The sequence below is a fragment of the Schistocerca gregaria genome, chromosome 8 (assembly GCF_023897955.1).
Source record: "Schistocerca gregaria isolate iqSchGreg1 chromosome 8, iqSchGreg1.2, whole genome shotgun sequence".
NCBI classification, from domain to species: Eukaryota; Metazoa; Arthropoda; class Insecta; order Orthoptera; family Acrididae; genus Schistocerca; species Schistocerca gregaria.
Window position 1 is genome coordinate 431,425,381 of NC_064927.1, and position 16,246 is coordinate 431,441,626.

The window sequence follows — 16,246 nt, forward strand, 5'->3', positions numbered from 1 at the left end:
GAGACCTGTTTCTGTTCCTTATGTTTACATTCGAAATAATCCTTCAACCCAGCACACATTCTGTACTTAAAGCGGGCTACTAAAAGATATGGTAAACATTTTCGTGGTGGGATTGTAAGTAGGTCAAACAGAATTTTCCTGCTGTGTAGGCATTATCTCGGTGAAATGCTGGCACAGAGGCTGTCGTAAGAGATATCCTGAGGCCGTGACCTCCACAACATCTGCGCCGTGCTACAGATTATCAGACACGCTTCGTCACTGTGGCACTGCTATGCAGCGTTGTCGAGGAGTGGGGGGTATCAGCTGCTGCAAAACAGTACATAAATGCCAGTGATCTGCGGCTACTTGGCACAGTAAGAATCCCTCACCAGAGCTTTTCGAGTTGGTAAGTCTCCTAAGCACGACTGTGTCTTTCATTACTCTGTCATTAGACTTTTACATTTTTATTTTTCCTGTCTTGCAAGTGCCCCATCTTCAAAGTTACGAAATGCGCTGCTTCTTATGCCACATGTCATGTTATTTACTAAATGCTCCACAAGTCAATACAACGTACAAATCACATTTAGCAAGTCAACATACTTTGTGATTTTACCTCTTTACTTCAAACATATTAGCAAATATTCCTCAGAATCTTCAGCGACGATTTTCAAATTTTGCTTCTCCTGTGCGTTAGTTGCACTTATGCACAACATCTGATATAATCTTCAACAAACTCTAGATCAGCAGCACGTCTTTTTAGGACATATTCTCTCTTCATACGCCGACGCCTACACTCATAAGTCATGTGACTGGCTCCAGTTCTGACGTATTACCAATGTGGTCAAAGACGCTACAGAGTCATCTACCGTTTATGGAGAAGGCTAACCAAATGGTTTTTTATAGTCAGAAAAATGCGAAGACGCAGCGCACTCCAGTGCCTACACTACACTTGTCAATTCTCTTCTATAGTACTGCTGCGAGGTATAGGTTCCTCACATGATACGAATGATGGAGGACTCTGAAAAAGTTAGAGGAAGGTTACGTCGTTTAGAAATGGCGTGAACTAGAGGAAAGAGTGTTATGGGCATGTGAGCTGGGATAACAATCATTAAAACAAAGGCGTTTGTCTTTGAGGCGCCATGTTTTCAATAATTACACTGCCGTTTCTCCCCTAATAACATGAAAAAATTAGTTTACTTTCACCTTCATAGGGGGAAATGACCATACTAATTAAATTCGAAAAATAAGATGTCACACACAAATATTGGAGTGTTCATTTTTTAGTGGACTGTTAGAGAGTGCAATGGTTGTGAAAAATTCTGGAACTGGTCCTATGAACAATCTTCTAAACAGTTAAGCGTGAATTGTGGGGTAGTTATGTATATGTAGATATTTTTAATATCTTGATTTACACGAAAATGATGTGATGATATCTAAAACTAATCTACATTTTTCACAGATCTACAACAGCTACAGTTTAATGCTAATGTTATATGGTTGCTGCCAGGTGCTGAAACTATAAAACGTCCACGCCATGACGCTAGTAACGGGCAGTTGGCTTTTGGATGCTGCACTGATGTTGGTACCCCTGCTTTATTGGTACGCGACGCGGAACTTCAACTACTGGAAGAAGCTGGGAATCCCCTACATGGAGCCCACACCTTACGTTGGCAACATGGGAAGCGTGGTGATCGGCCAGAAGCACATGGGGGAACCAGTCTTCGAATGCTACCGCAAGGCCGGAAATGTTCCCTTCATGGGCATGTTCGCCTTCGACAAGCCCATCCTCTTGGTGAAGGACCCCGCTCTTATAGGACGCATCATGAGCACCGACTTCTCCACATTCTACGCAACCAATGCTAAGATCGACCCAGTCACTGATCCGGTCATTGCCACGTCTCTTTTTGGCCAACATGGTTCAGGGTGAGTATCTTAGAGAACAGGCACACAGCACGAACCGTGTACAAAGATGAAAATTTTCAAAACTTGTTCTATTTTCAGAGTAAAAGATGTCCATGTCCCTCTACTTTATTCCTTCCTTTATTCTCTCTCTGTTTTTGCCAGGTACGTACCGAAGAATAATTCCAATTCCTTCACGTTTATTCTTATCCTTTATTTTTCGTTTATTGTTCCATCCTACTCCAGAGTACTTCTTACATGTTCTCTTACAGCAGCTGCGTTGTAATCCCTGTAAATCTAACGCAGTAATACCCAACTTCTTTCTGCTGTTTCTTTTGCTTTTATTTTGCATTTTGCCATACCTTGCAGGATTCAACTTGTTTATTTTTTCCCAGAGGTAAATGAGAGTACTGCTATTCACTCTATAAAACTCCGAAAAATGTTAATTTTCCTTATTGGTTCCACTAATTCTTCGAATAATTCTTCTTAACTTGCAGACCTCTTCTTCTTTACGATTTTCTCTCTAACATGTTTAGCGTATCTAATATATGTAGCTCACGTGCATACAGCCATTCTAGTTTCACTAAAGTCCTGTCATTTAGTGTTATTACATTTTTGATATAGTCATTTTTACTATAAATACTTTTTTATTCGATCATTCATATTAAGACATTTATTGCCCAAAGATAGAAAATATAATGCTAAAATGTTTCAGCAGTTGTGTCGAATTTTGAGCTGTGGTAAATGTGGGAAAAATGCAGGCATCTATAAAATACGGCCGTATCTATCACTGGGTAATGTGTCATCAGCTATATCTGTTTAACACAAGTCCCGAAACATTTGTGGAAGCTTATGTTTAATTCATAATTAGACAAAATTTTAATAACAAGCCAGAACGCCTATTTGTTGGACCAACAGTAAGGGAAAAGTCATTGAGGTTTATAAGACCAGATTAAATATTTTAACTGAGGTACGCTAAGCCACCACATGAAAAAAAAACTAGATTTTGTTGTTTTGTTTCAGGTGGAGGAAACTACGTACTGCGCTATCCCCAGCATTCACTTCCGGAAAAATGAAGCTCATGTTTCACCTAGTGAACGAAACTGGACAGAAACTTGCCCATCATCTCGAGTCCGCAGCCTCAAAAGGTATGGTCTTCTTGTGTTCAGAAAAAAAATTTATACGTATTTTTGAATGAAACAGAAAAATATTTGTTGCTAATGGTCACTTCACTCCTTCACTGTAGTACAACTATACTTACAAACTTTTCCATAATTTTTTTCTCACTTTTAATGGTAAAAGACAATAAGCATAGATTTGTAAAATTTGTGATGTATTTGTGCTTTAGGCACAGCAGTGGAACTGAAGGACGTCATGGGCCGTTATACGACGGACTCGGTTTGCTCCATCTTCATGGGAGTGGACGCTAACTCTCTCGAGAACCCTAAGTCTCCACTGCGAGAGCACGTGCGGCGAATCTTGAGAGATACCGTCGTTGGAAGGATCGTCACCACGCTGGCGTTCTTCGCTCCACAGATCCTGTCCGCACTCCGCATCCGACTCGGCAGCAAGAAAGTAGAGGACTTCTTTGTACAAAACACAGTTCAGGTATGCACTAAACATTCAGGTTCATTTAAATACTAAACATACAAAAGGACCGCAGCATTAATTTGTCATGCATTATTAGAGGTGGCATCTACAGTAACTCAAAGTTCGTCGGAATACATGTGTTGTATCCTGAATATATTTTTTACCTAAGATTTAGTGTATGGGGGTAAAAATGTTGATTTCTCTTACTTTCGTTGCAATGCAAATAATACACTGATAACTAAACATGAAATAGAAGAAGAAAGAGGTAAGCAGAAAGTAAAATAAAGCGAACACAACAGCTTTGGTGTAAATGACCATAAACAGTAACGTACTGAAGAGAATGAGAAATAAAGGCTAAGCTACAATTACGATTGCGAGAGGTAAAGTGTTTCGATGTCGGAAGTGGAGAAATAAATTGGTCCTCGTCTGTGGTGACACAGGGTATTTAATAGTCGACTCACAGGGAGTAGGTTTTATCTATAAAAACTTTAATCGGATGGGAGGTGTGCGCACTATATGTAGTTCAGTAATATGGGATCAAATGACTCAGCAGTAAAGTTTTCATTTACTTAGGTACTACATGAGGCGAAATATTATAAACGTAGAGTTTGTTATACCAGCCCCTGGTATTTATGGAGCAAAAAATAATTTTCAGTTGTGGCACTTCTTTGCAGTTAAATGACGATATTTTTGTGTTCGTAAGGATATTAAATTGAGTGTCAAAATGCTGACATAACATGGTGTATATGACAGTGGACATAGTATTATTTGAGTATCATCTAAGGTTAGTTCTTCGTCTGTTTTGTCTTTTAGAGTTTGACGGTGATTGATCTGATTTGAAAGTACTGTGCTTGAATGTACTACTTGGCAACTTTTGTGGTGTTTATATGTAATGACTTAGAGATAAAGCCTTCATATACCTTTTCTAGGCGTTGCCTTACGACTTGTCTAAAAGCCAATGTCTAGATGCATTATTAAGTACACAGGTGATCAGATGATTTGATTAATCGTTCTGGCCGGCCGCGGTGGTCTAGCGGTTCTAGGCGCTCAGTCCGGAGCTGCGCGACTGCTACGGTCGCAGGATCGAATCCTGCCTCGGTCATGGATGTGTGTGATGTACTTAGGTTAGTTAGGTTTAAGTAGTTCTAAGTACTAGTGGACTGATGACCATAGATGTTAAGTCCCATAGTGCTCAGAGCCATTTGAACCATTTTTGATTAATCGTTCTCTAGACTATGGGAAATTAAGAGATGCCATACGAAAACGGTAGATGGAAATCTGGAGTGTCCGGGAAGAAGTATCTCTTAATTCGACGTCAGATACTTACTCTGCAGAAAATTTCTGTGAATTATAAGAATGGCGAGTAAGAGTCACCATTTGTGATCAAAAGGAAAATTCTGAAGACAAATTCCGGTAGTGTGCATCCGTGAAGATCCCACAGAACCCAAATTGCATATTATAATACAAAGGTATTTATAAAGAACACGAGTGATGCGAAAGCAAACTACAAGAAATTTTTCGCGTCCTTCCGCAAACAAATAGTTATTCGAAGTAAAACTCGTTACCGCAACTTTGTGTGAACTTTAATCAATTACTTAAGTAAGAGTTGTTTTTTTATCTGTTCACGAACTGAACGTTTTATTGGTTTTGATGATAGCAATTCAGTTTGTGATTTCCCAAGTTTAGTGATACCCTTTTTACTGTTAGCGTGAAATAGTTACATTTAGCCTCACATCTACATTACGCTGATAATGAACTTGAATTGTGTCAATACTTTAGTCAGAATAAAATATTCATTTTATGTTGTTTATTTTCTCCTGAAATCTAGCAATACAAGTTTCTTTAACATGCAACTTTTCTCCACAGCTGATAGAGCACCGGAAGGAAACTGGCATGGTTCGGAACGACGTAATTGACATGCTCACGAAAATCAAGGAAGAGCAGGCAGAGGGCGATAAGGAACAACTCAGTGAGTAGAATATGCGTTTCCCCAAGTTTCAAGATGACAGTTTGACTTTTGTCGAGGTGATGATTATGCCTACAGTTATTTACGCCCCAAATCAATAACATAATTTAAAATAATAAATAAGCCAATATTAGTATTAAATAAGCCAATATTAAATAAGCCAACTGAGTCGAATTTTCTAAAGACATACGATGAAGATGAATTTTGGTTTGTGGGGCATATCAACTGCGTGATCATCAGCTCCAGTACAAATTCCCAACATTTACGCAGTCCATCTCTTGACGTAGTCCAATCTAGCCAATGTCACGAAAGATGATGATGATGATTTAAAGATGAAGACAAGACAACCACCCAGTCCCCGGGAGGGGGAAATCGCCAACACGGCCGGCAATCGAACCCGGAACCCACAGAGAACACAAACATTGATGACACGTTTACATGAATACGTTTCTGTCTTCGTTAGACCGACCGCGATGTTTAATTAGGCCATAAAAGGAATAAGATTATGTTCCTTTTTAAACGAAAATAGTGTTAAGATTCGTTGGAAGTTTTACAGAATTCAATGCTTAACAGTGATTGTCCAGTGTAACTTTCTAAGGTTTCCACAACGAAACGTAACATCATCATTGATATCCTATAGTGTTTAACGGCAGATGCAAATATCTTCAGTCGTGGAACTTCACCAGGCGACATCGTGGAACTTGCTGCCATCCTTGACCGGTTTCTTTCCATCTGCTGCAGTCTTCCGGAAGCTCTTATCACTTGTCACAGTTCATATTAAATGCGTTCATATCGCGCCTGAAGCACTATTTATAGCACAGGGCGGGTCATCCACGGGGTCTCTTGTCTAGCCTTAAGTCTCTGAGTAGTGTGCGTCGGAGATGTAAGTGTCTTGGCCACAGCAGGCGACGTTGCTTAACAGAGGCGGTAGTACTCAGTAGCTTCTCAGAATTCAGGACCATCTCATTTGTTACATGGCCCCTCCATCTTGTGCCTGGAATGTTTCCTAAACACCGTAGATGAAAGAAGTTACACTTCCTTTTTAGTTTGCGATGTCCAAATCTCGGCAGCATCCAAGATGTTACTTCCTTGATAGAAGAGTATTTTTGTTGGCTCCTTAGGGTCTTCATTGTTTCATATCCTTGTGAGTAGCTTGCCAAGTACTCACCGCTTTGCCAATACTCGCGTTTATTTCGTCGTCCAGAAAATCATCTTCTCAAACTAGCGTGCCGAGGTAGTAGTTTGTCACCTGGACTTCGCAAGGTAGCATCTAATCTCGTGACAGGCATGTCCGTTTATGGTTGAGCCATAATCACACTCACAGACGCAGACAAGAGTTTGGATATAGCAACGAATGCTGCTTCTTCAGTAGATAATAGGATGCTTACAAGTAATAGTACATGGATCTGAATATCGAAGTGTTAATTTTTCCCTCATCACTGGCATGTTAATTATTGCCCGGATTTGTTTCGCTGAAAGTAACTTCGACAAGTAACGAAAACAATATACCAATCAAAGTAGGTCTCTGTACGCAGCATCACGAACTTCTCTTTGCATAACAAAACGATGTGATGTCCTTCCTCGATTCTGCTCAACAACATTTTCTTGACTTCATTCCCATTATACAGGCATTGACTCATGTAAAAAATTAGTTATAAGTTACTCCTGCCTACTACTGACTGAAGAGTTTTTATCCTAGACTGTGATAACGTGTATTTCCGCAGAGCTGACGAACGAGCTCATCGCGGGCCAGCTGATGTCGTTCTTGGCTGCTGGCTTCGACAACTCGTCTTCGACGCTGGCCTTCGCCCTGTTCGAGCTGGCGTGGAACCAGAGTCTGCAGGAGGAGGTGCGCCAGCACGTGCGCCACGTGCTGAGCAAACATGGCGGCCACGTCACGTACGAGGCGGTCAACGAGATGACGGACCTCACCAACGTCGTCAGCGGTGAGTGCTACATAGCAACGGGTCACTTTATTGAAACATGATTCCACTAATTTTGCTGCTTTAGCCAATGATAAATCATAATATAAAAAAGTATTTAAGATAACACATTCTAAGTTTATAGTGTGTGTCTGAGGAGAAGACCAAACAAAAAAATTATACTTCGACTCTTCTTGGTTTGGACTCCAGCGTATCTAGACGCTAATCTCCTTTGTGCAATTATTTTCAAATATGCAAAACTACTGCGTATTACGTCCAATTCAGTTTGTTCACAGCAGTCAAAGTATCTCAGAAAGTAAACTTCGTGGCGTCAATAATTTTGAAAGAGAGTGAGGTTGGTATGGAACTAATCACACTTGGCCACGTCAGTTTTGGTGCATCTACATCTACATCTACATCTACATGACTACTCTGCAATTCACATTTAAGTGCTTGGCAGAGGGTTCATCGAACCACAATCATACTATCTCTCTACTATTCCACTCCCGAACAGCGAGCGGGAAAAACGAACACCTAAACCTTTCTGTTCGAGCTCTGATTACTCTTATTTTATTTTGATGATCATTCCTACCTATGTAGGTTGGGCTCAACAAAATATTTTCGCATTCGGAAGAGAAAGTTCGTGACTGAAATTTCGTAAAAAGGTGTCGCTGCGACGAAAAACGTCTATGCTGTAATGAATTCCATCCCAACTCGTGTATCATATCTGCCACACTCTCTCCCCTATAACGCGATAATACAAAACGAGCTGCCCTTTTTTGCACCCTTTCGATGTCCTCCGTCAATCCCACCTGGTAAGGATCCCACACCGCGCAGCAATATTCTAACAGAGGACGAACGAGTGTAGTGTAAGCTGTCTCTTTAGTGGACTTGTTGCATCTGCTAGGTGTCCTGCCAATGAAACGCAACCTTTGGCTCGCCTTCCCGAACATATTATCTATGTGGTCCTTCCAACTGAAGTTGTTCGTAATTTTAACACCCAGGTACTTAGTTGAATTGACAGCCTTGAGAATTGTACTATTTATCGAGTAATCGAATTCCAACGGATTTCTTTTGGAACTCATGTGGATCATCTCACACTTTTCGTTATTTAGCGTCAACTGCCACCTGACACACCATACAGCAATCTTTTCTAAATCGCTTTGCAACTGATACTGGTCTTCGGATGACCTTACTAGACGGTAAATTACAGCATCATCTGCGAACAGTCTAAGAGAACTGCTCAGATTGTCACCCAGGTCATTTATATAGATAAGGAACAGTAGAGGTCCCAGGACGCTTCCCTGGGGAACACCTGATATCACTTCAGTTTTACTCGATGATTTGCCGTCTATTACTACGAACTGCGACCTTCCTGACAGGAAATCACGAATCCAGTAGCAAAACTGAGACGATACCCCATAGCTCCGCAACTTGATTAGAAGTCGCTTGTGAGGAACGGTGTCAAAAGCTTTCCGGAAATCTAGAAATACGGAATCAACTTGAGATCCCCTGTCGATAGCGGCCATTACTTCGTGCGAATAAAGAGCTAGCTGCGTTGCACAAGAGCGATGTTTTCTGAAGCCATGCTCATTACGTGTAAATAGATCGTTCCCTTCGAGGTGGTTCATAATGTTTGAATACAGTATATGCTCCAAAACCCTACTGCAAACCGACGTCAATGATATAGGTCTGTAGTTAAATGGATTACTCCTACTACCCTTCTTGAACACTGGTGCGATCTGCGCAATTTTCCAATCTGTAGGTACAGATCTATCGGTGAGCGAGCGGTTGTATATGAGTGCTAAGTAGGGAGCTATAGTATCAGCGTAATCTGAAAGGAACCTAATCGGTATACAATCTGGACCTGAAGACTTGCCCGTATCAAACGATTTGAGTTGCTTCGCAACCCCTAAGGTATCTACTTCTAAGAAACTCATGCTAGCAGATGTTCGTGTTCCAAATTCTGGAATATTCCATTCGTCTTCCCTGGTGAAGGAATTTCGGAAAACTGCGTTCAATAACTCCGCTTTAGCGGCACAGTCTTCGATAACAGTACCATCGGCACTGCGCAGCGAAGGTATTGACTGCGTCTTGCCGCTTGTGTACTTTACATACGACCAGAATTTCTTCGGATTTTCTACCAAATTTCGAGACAATGTTTCGTTGTGGAACCTATTAAAGGCATCTCGCATCGAAGTACGTGCCAAATTTCGCGCGTCTGTAAATTTTAGCCAATCTTCGGGATTTCGCGTTCTTCTGAACTTCGCATGCTTTTTCCGTTGCCTCTGCAACAGCGTTCGGACCTTTTTTGTGTACCACGGGGGATCCATTCCATCTCTTACCAATTTATGAGGTATGAATCTCTCAATTGCTGTTGCTACTATATCTTTGAATTTGAGCCACATCTCGTCTACATTCGCATAGTCAGTTCGGAAGGAATGGAAATTGTCTTTTAGGAAGGCTTCTAGTGGCACTTTATCCGCTTTTTTAAATAAAATTATTTTGCGTTTGTTTCTGATGGGTTTGGAAGAAATGGTATTGAGCCTAGCTACAATGACCTTGTGATCACTAATCCCTGTATCAGTCATGATGCTCTCTATCAGCTCTGGATTGTTTGTGGCCAAGAGGTCAAGTGTGTTTTCGCAACCATTTACAATTCGCGTGGGTTCGTGGACTAACTGCTCGAAATAATTTTCGGAGAATGCATTTAGGACAACCTCGGAAGACGTTTTCTGACTACCACCGGTTTTGAACAAGTATTCCCAAAAAAAAAAAAAACCTCCCAACCTAACCTCAAGTGGGCTACGCTACAGATCAATTGGTCTTGTAGATCAATTTATTTATGAAAATACAAAGTACAGTCACCAACAAATTTAACATACTCACATACACCTTTACCCTTACCCTTAATCCCTTTATGAAAATACAAAGTACAGTCACCAACAAATTTAACATACTCACATACACCTTTACCCTTAATCTGGTACTCCATCTGTACCAGGACTAGAAAGTTTTGTGGACAGAGACATAATAGCCTATCGTACTTATCATATGGCTGAACTTGCTAATAAAGACTTTGGTAAATCCGCATATATGTCGCCCTCTGCACTTGTGTTGTATACTCGTAATAAGAGGAAAGTGTCTGTAAATGAATCTGTGTTTATTTGGATTAACGGTAAAGGTGTATGTGAGTATGTTAAATTTGTTGGTGACTGTACTTTGTATTTTCATAAATAAATTGATCTACAAGACCAATTGATCTGTAGCGTAGCCCACTTGAGGTTAGGTTGGGAGTTTTTTTTTTTTTTTTTTGGAATGCCACGAAGGAGATACATTCGTCGTAAGCGGTCTACAGTGTATAAAACCATTGAGAACATTGAGTTCGCTACAACATCTGGTGATAAGAAGAACCGCATACCAGTTAAATCTGTTGCCGCTACGGCTCTTGTGGATGGACCTTGTGTGTTTGTTGGATGTACACTTAATTTTAGCGTTGATATTAACGACACTTTCGATCATGGTAATGGTTGGCTTACAGTAGCTATTGTACGAGGTGGGTCTGGTACTCCATCTGTACCAGGACTAGAAAGTTTTGTGGACAGAGACATAATTGCCTATCGTACTTATCATGTGGCTGAACTTGCTAATAAAGACTTTGGTAAATCCGCATATATGTTGCCGCGCTGCAACAGTTCGGTATCAAAATCCAAGATGATTACGGTATCCTGGGATTTGTTTTGTGCTGTTCCGTTTGGCTATACTATAATAACTTCATCACAAATGTGGGAAAACACGTACGACACGACGACATCTCATTATTATTTAATACTATTGTTTTTGGTAGCACGTTCCATTACATTAAGCAGAGCAATACTTTATGTGTTTGTTCAATTAATTACACGCTATGTTGCCGACATAAAAATGATAGATTGGAAACAACTGTCCCACTTGCAACATATGGTATTATTAAACATTGACCATAGTTTCGACAGTTCTGAACTGTTTTCTTCAGAAAGTATTGCACCTATTAATCAGATATACGACATTTTGTGCGGAAGAGACGTGGTAACATTACAGAATCAAAAGCGCAGGAAATGTTTAGAAATAACTTTTGTGAAATATAGTCAAGTAAAATCAAATTATCTATACTCGATGTGGGAGTCTTTGACTCTAACTAGTAAATACATTTGTCATCCACTTAATCACCAAATAAAACATATTACGAGTATTTAAAAATAGTACCTCTCTACTATGCGATTTTTTCTTTAAAGTTTTCAAAATACAACACATTCGACAGTGGATCCAACAACGTGTAGTTTTCTATTCGAAAGATTTGTGTATATAACGTTCAATACGAAACGTGCCCTCGGATCCTGCAGAGCATAAGAATGCCACGTGCATAGCTATTGACATATGCGGATGGCTTATGAGCAGAGACAATAACCCTAGGTCACCTCTGGTATGTGATGCTTCTGTACGTCCTGTATGCGTGCAGCTGCAATGAGCAGTGTATGTGATTTCACTTAGAACTAACAAATTAACTAAAAGTGAAAATAGTTAAGGGAGAGCAATAAAGTTGTGCTTTGAAGTCATGTCGTTTATAAATAGCTTGCAGGCTTAGGTAAACAAAGGAAACTATCTACAATATAAGCAAGAAATCCACGAAAAGCACTTCTGCCTGAATACGTAATATGTAATGAGTGTGAAACAAAAACGCTAAATCGTAATATTATTGATGTACCCGTACAGTGATCAGACAGAACATTAAGACCACCCACCGAATAGCCGTTTGTCGACGCCTTTTAGCATGGAAGCAGTGAGGTCTTAGTAGGTAGCTGGAGGCAATTAGCACCACATTTGAAGACACAAGTCCACAAATTCCAGCAAATTATGGTGCGGAGGGGGGGGGGGAGGTGATGACCGCTGACGCCACATTCAACCACTCCCCAGATATATTAATTCAGGTTCAGATCTGGCGATTGGCGGGGGCCAGCACATCAACTAGAACTCGCCCCTGTGTTCCTCGAACGGAGAAACTGCAAAAATTAAAATACGAGTCCAAATTAGGGAAAGATATGGAGAGGGGGGGTGGGGATGGATCGTCACTTGTTAAGCATCTTGCACCTAGCATACGCTGTAGACGGCAGCCCAGCTAATAGCGATTTTTCTTGTTTTCAGAGACGCAGAGGAAGTACCCCACAGTGAACTTCCTGAACCGCGAGGCGTCTCGCGACTACAGGATAGAAGGGACGGACATCGTGCTGCCCAAGGGCACCGCGGTCTTCGTGTCGGTGGCCGGTCTCCACTCCGACCCCAAGTACTGGAAGGAGCCGCTCAGGTTCTGGCCGGACCGCTTCAGAGAGGAGAACTCCAGGGACCGTCCGAGCCACACGTTCATGCCGTTCGGCGAGGGCCCCAGGACGTGCCTCGGTGAGCACCCAGACACTGGTGTTTCCGCTTCCAACCGCGACTTTGTAGAACAAAACGCAAGTGTGTTGTCGTGTATACGGTACACAGTCATAAAGCTTTTTCTACCGGGTACCTTAAGTCCTCCCCGTAAAGCTTCGGGGTTTCAGGAACAATAGGTAGCAGTATGATTGTTTTTAAAGCAAATAGTTTTTCTGACAAGCATTTCAAATTGATTTATGCTCTTTAAGAAGAATGGGCTGCCGTTATTCCAGACATTCGTCGACAGTTTCCCCAAGAGAGTACAAGCCGCCACACAGATGAAGGCTCGATACATCCCAAATTAATGTTCATTAACAGGTGTCTGGATGCTTTTGATCACATCTTGCAGAAGAATGGTCTTGTCTTTTGTGTGTGACTTATCGTTTCACTAGGTTTCTCTATGAGTTAATTTGCTTGGCATGTGGACTCTGTATCCAGATTTATACTCCTACGGTGTATGGTGGACGGTACTTCTGGTACCAATATGTTGGCCGTTTCCAAAATTTCTAATTTGTGGTAAGTTCCTATGGGACCAAACTGCCAAGGTCATCTGTCCCTAGGCTTAATCTAACTTACACTAACAACACACGCACACACACACTCCCGAGTAGGTATTTTACGATTATTACTGTTTTCCATTCATATTTCGTGAATACTGTAATCGAACAGTTGTTGTTCTCTTTGGCTATTTATGAACAATTCGTAAAATTTGTAACTGCACAGACAACCGACTGCCCCTGCCCTCATCATCGACGCTCAACAAGTCTTCTTGCATTTCGGTACGTCCTAAACTAACTTCCATAAAAAAATCTGACGTTCCCGAACATGTACGTCTTGTATTGACCCTTTCATTGATTAGTTGCTTCCGTGAAAGAAATATTGGTATGACCACATGATACCACGTTCTACACCTACATCTTACTTCGAAATTCATGTAATGATGTGTGAGGGAGAGTACTTCTCGTACCAATAACCAATAACTGATTCCCCGCCGGCCGCGGTTCGTTTAAGTAGTTCTAAGTTCTAGGTGACTGATGACCACAGATGTTAAGTCCCATAGTGCTCAGAGCCATTTGAATCATTTCATTCCCCCCCCCCCCTCCCTCCCAACCCCCGCCTATCCTGTTCCACTCGTGGATGACGAATGGCAAGAATGACTGTCGGTAAGCTTTGGTATTCGTTCTAATTTCTCGAAATTCTGGTCCAGGTCATTACGTGGCATGTATGTGCGAGGGGAAAATATATTGTCCGACACTTCTGTGAAAATGCTCCAACTTTGAAGAGCAAACCTATGAATCTCAGTCTGGCACCTGCTCTTCCTACCACGGTCGTTCCACTTAAGGTCGCTTTAGATAGCTATCTACAGATATTTTACGTTAGTTACTGTTTCCAACAGTTTCTCTCAATAGTGTGGTTGTAAAGTAGTGGTTATGATTTCCTGTGTATATGCAATATGTCACATTTACTTATGTTCAGGATCACCTACCATTCATCAGTCCTCTGTCGGTCATTCCGTAAACCGATACTCTCTTCTGGCTTTGCTCCTTTCTTATAGATAAGCATACACTCTTAAAAAAAGCTCCCGACGCTTTCTAGATCATTTATATTCATTGTAAACAGTAACAGCTCTGCCACACATCCTTGCGGTAATCCGGAACTGACCTTTACATCTGTCGATTTTATTCCGTGAAGACCGACGTGTTGTGCCTTGAATCCAGTTGTAAAATGGTCCTTCTCATTACAGTCAGGACGTATTACATTAGAAACTTATTTGAATAAACAAATGTAGATAAATTAATTCCCAACAACATTTCACGTCTTGTGAAACGAGGAGTCAGTGCTATTGAGACGCTATTAACTCACAAAGAACTGAGATATATATTAAAAAAAACACTTGCACGACCGTGAGGAGAAACAACGAATGAAAACTCTGTTAGTTGTCAGTGGATGTTTCAAGAGGTATATTCCCCTTCAAAGAAGCCCAACGATAGCTCCAGTAGCCGGTTTCGAGCCCTGGCTGTTATAAACACGAGGTGTAGAGCGCCAAGGAACAATGGAGTGATGAGTCACTCGAATAGGAAATAGTCATTGTGAATTTAGACGCTACAGAGTAACTGCCACCACAGTAATAAGGACGGTATGGGTACAACACAAGGTGATGTACAGCTCTCGTAGTCTGATTCTCTACTGCTCCACTTCTTTTCTTCACACTGGATTGTAGTGATGCTCAACAAATCGCCGTCGCTATTCGTCCGTTTATCTGGCACGCTATACCTATTGACCAGATCAATTTACTTCGAGTCCTGTGCGTATGTATTTTAATTGACTAAGTGTTATTTAATAAGCTCATATCTAGAGATTACTGAAATTTCAGTTGTTACGACTAGGCAACACATTATAACAGCGTGTAGCGTTAGTATGTACGGTCTCATGATCGTATATGTCACATAATATTTTCTCTTTATTATCTATAACCCTGTTGTTTTGCCTTTCCAGGTATGAGACTCGCATACATGCAAGTGAAAGTGGCTCTCGTGCACATTCTCAACAACTTCGAAGTGCACCCTGCGCCTTCGACACCTACCAGTTTGACTTACCATCCATCCAGGTTTGTTGGAACTCCAGCTGTAAATGTGTCCCTACTCTTCAAGAAGACCACCTCTTTGTAAAGGGTAGCTGCCTGCAGGATTCAGGCTGCGACATCACTGACCTGGAATCTCAATGCTTTCATCATCAAGGCAGAGCGATCACAGTATTTCTATGATGAACCAAACAGTATAACTGATACTGATTGTATTTCAAGTATTTATTTGTGTGTATAATTCGGATAGTTCTCAATATCCCAGTATTGTATTGTCTTCAGTTGTGTGTATTCCTACGACCTTTTGTAATAAAATCTTCTGTTAAATTCCTATTACAAGCTCTATTTCCATCCTCAGTTGTACCATGTGTAAGTGAATAGCATTTACTTGTGTGGGTGTTATCGTAAATTTAGACCTGAGAATATGAACTAACAGCCTAAATGTGCTACTGAGATCAAAGCAACATCACTTAAATGAAATTCAAAAGAATCCTGCAGGTGTGTGAAAACCGGTCTCATTCATAAGAAAACCAATAATTTTGCCCTCAGTTGACCTAGGCAGTGCGAACTGTTTGAGAAGAAAACGTAATGCTATAAAAAACTGTAATTTTAACCTGCATAAGAATGAAACCTCAAACACTTGAACATAATTGCAGTGACACATGGCCCTGGTAAAATAAAGAAACTGACAGAGCCAGAATTGCGGAAAAGAAACTAAAAATTCACGTATTATGAATCTCACCCGTGAAATGAAGCACTGGCTTAAAGAGCAACACAGAAATACTCCGCAAGGGCTAAGAAAATACTGCTAAAAACTAACCACAGCTAGTCCAGAGAAAACTGGTTCATAATCTTGTT

The 16,246-nt window shown here is 41.0% G+C and overlaps 1 protein-coding gene across 1 annotated transcript; it reads left to right on the forward strand.

Moving 5' to 3' along the window:
• Positions 1–329: 329 nt before the first annotated feature.
• LOC126284902 (cytochrome P450 6j1-like) lies at positions 330–15,721 on the forward strand. The gene is made up of 8 exons (XM_049984164.1): positions 330–385; positions 1,487–1,902; positions 2,902–3,026; positions 3,227–3,486; positions 5,335–5,437; positions 7,159–7,380; positions 12,538–12,789; positions 15,304–15,721. The coding sequence occupies exons 2-8, from the start codon at positions 1,514–1,516 to the stop codon at positions 15,474–15,476; spliced, it is 1,524 nt and encodes a 507-aa protein (XP_049840121.1). The 5' UTR covers positions 330–385; positions 1,487–1,513; the 3' UTR covers positions 15,477–15,721.
• The last annotated feature ends 525 nt before the right edge of the window (positions 15,722–16,246 follow it).

Excerpts from the sequence above, each read along its gene's own strand:
- LOC126284902 (XM_049984164.1), top strand. The coding sequence starts at position 1,514 with ATGACGCTAGTAACGGGCAGTTGGCTTTTGGATGCTGCACTGATGTTG. Across the intron at positions 5,438-7,158 it reads GGGCGATAAGGAACAACTCA|AGCTGACGAACGAGCTCATC; the intron begins GTGAGTAGAATA and ends GTATTTCCGCAG. Across the intron at positions 7,381-12,537 it reads CCTCACCAACGTCGTCAGCG|AGACGCAGAGGAAGTACCCC; the intron begins GTGAGTGCTACA and ends TCTTGTTTTCAG.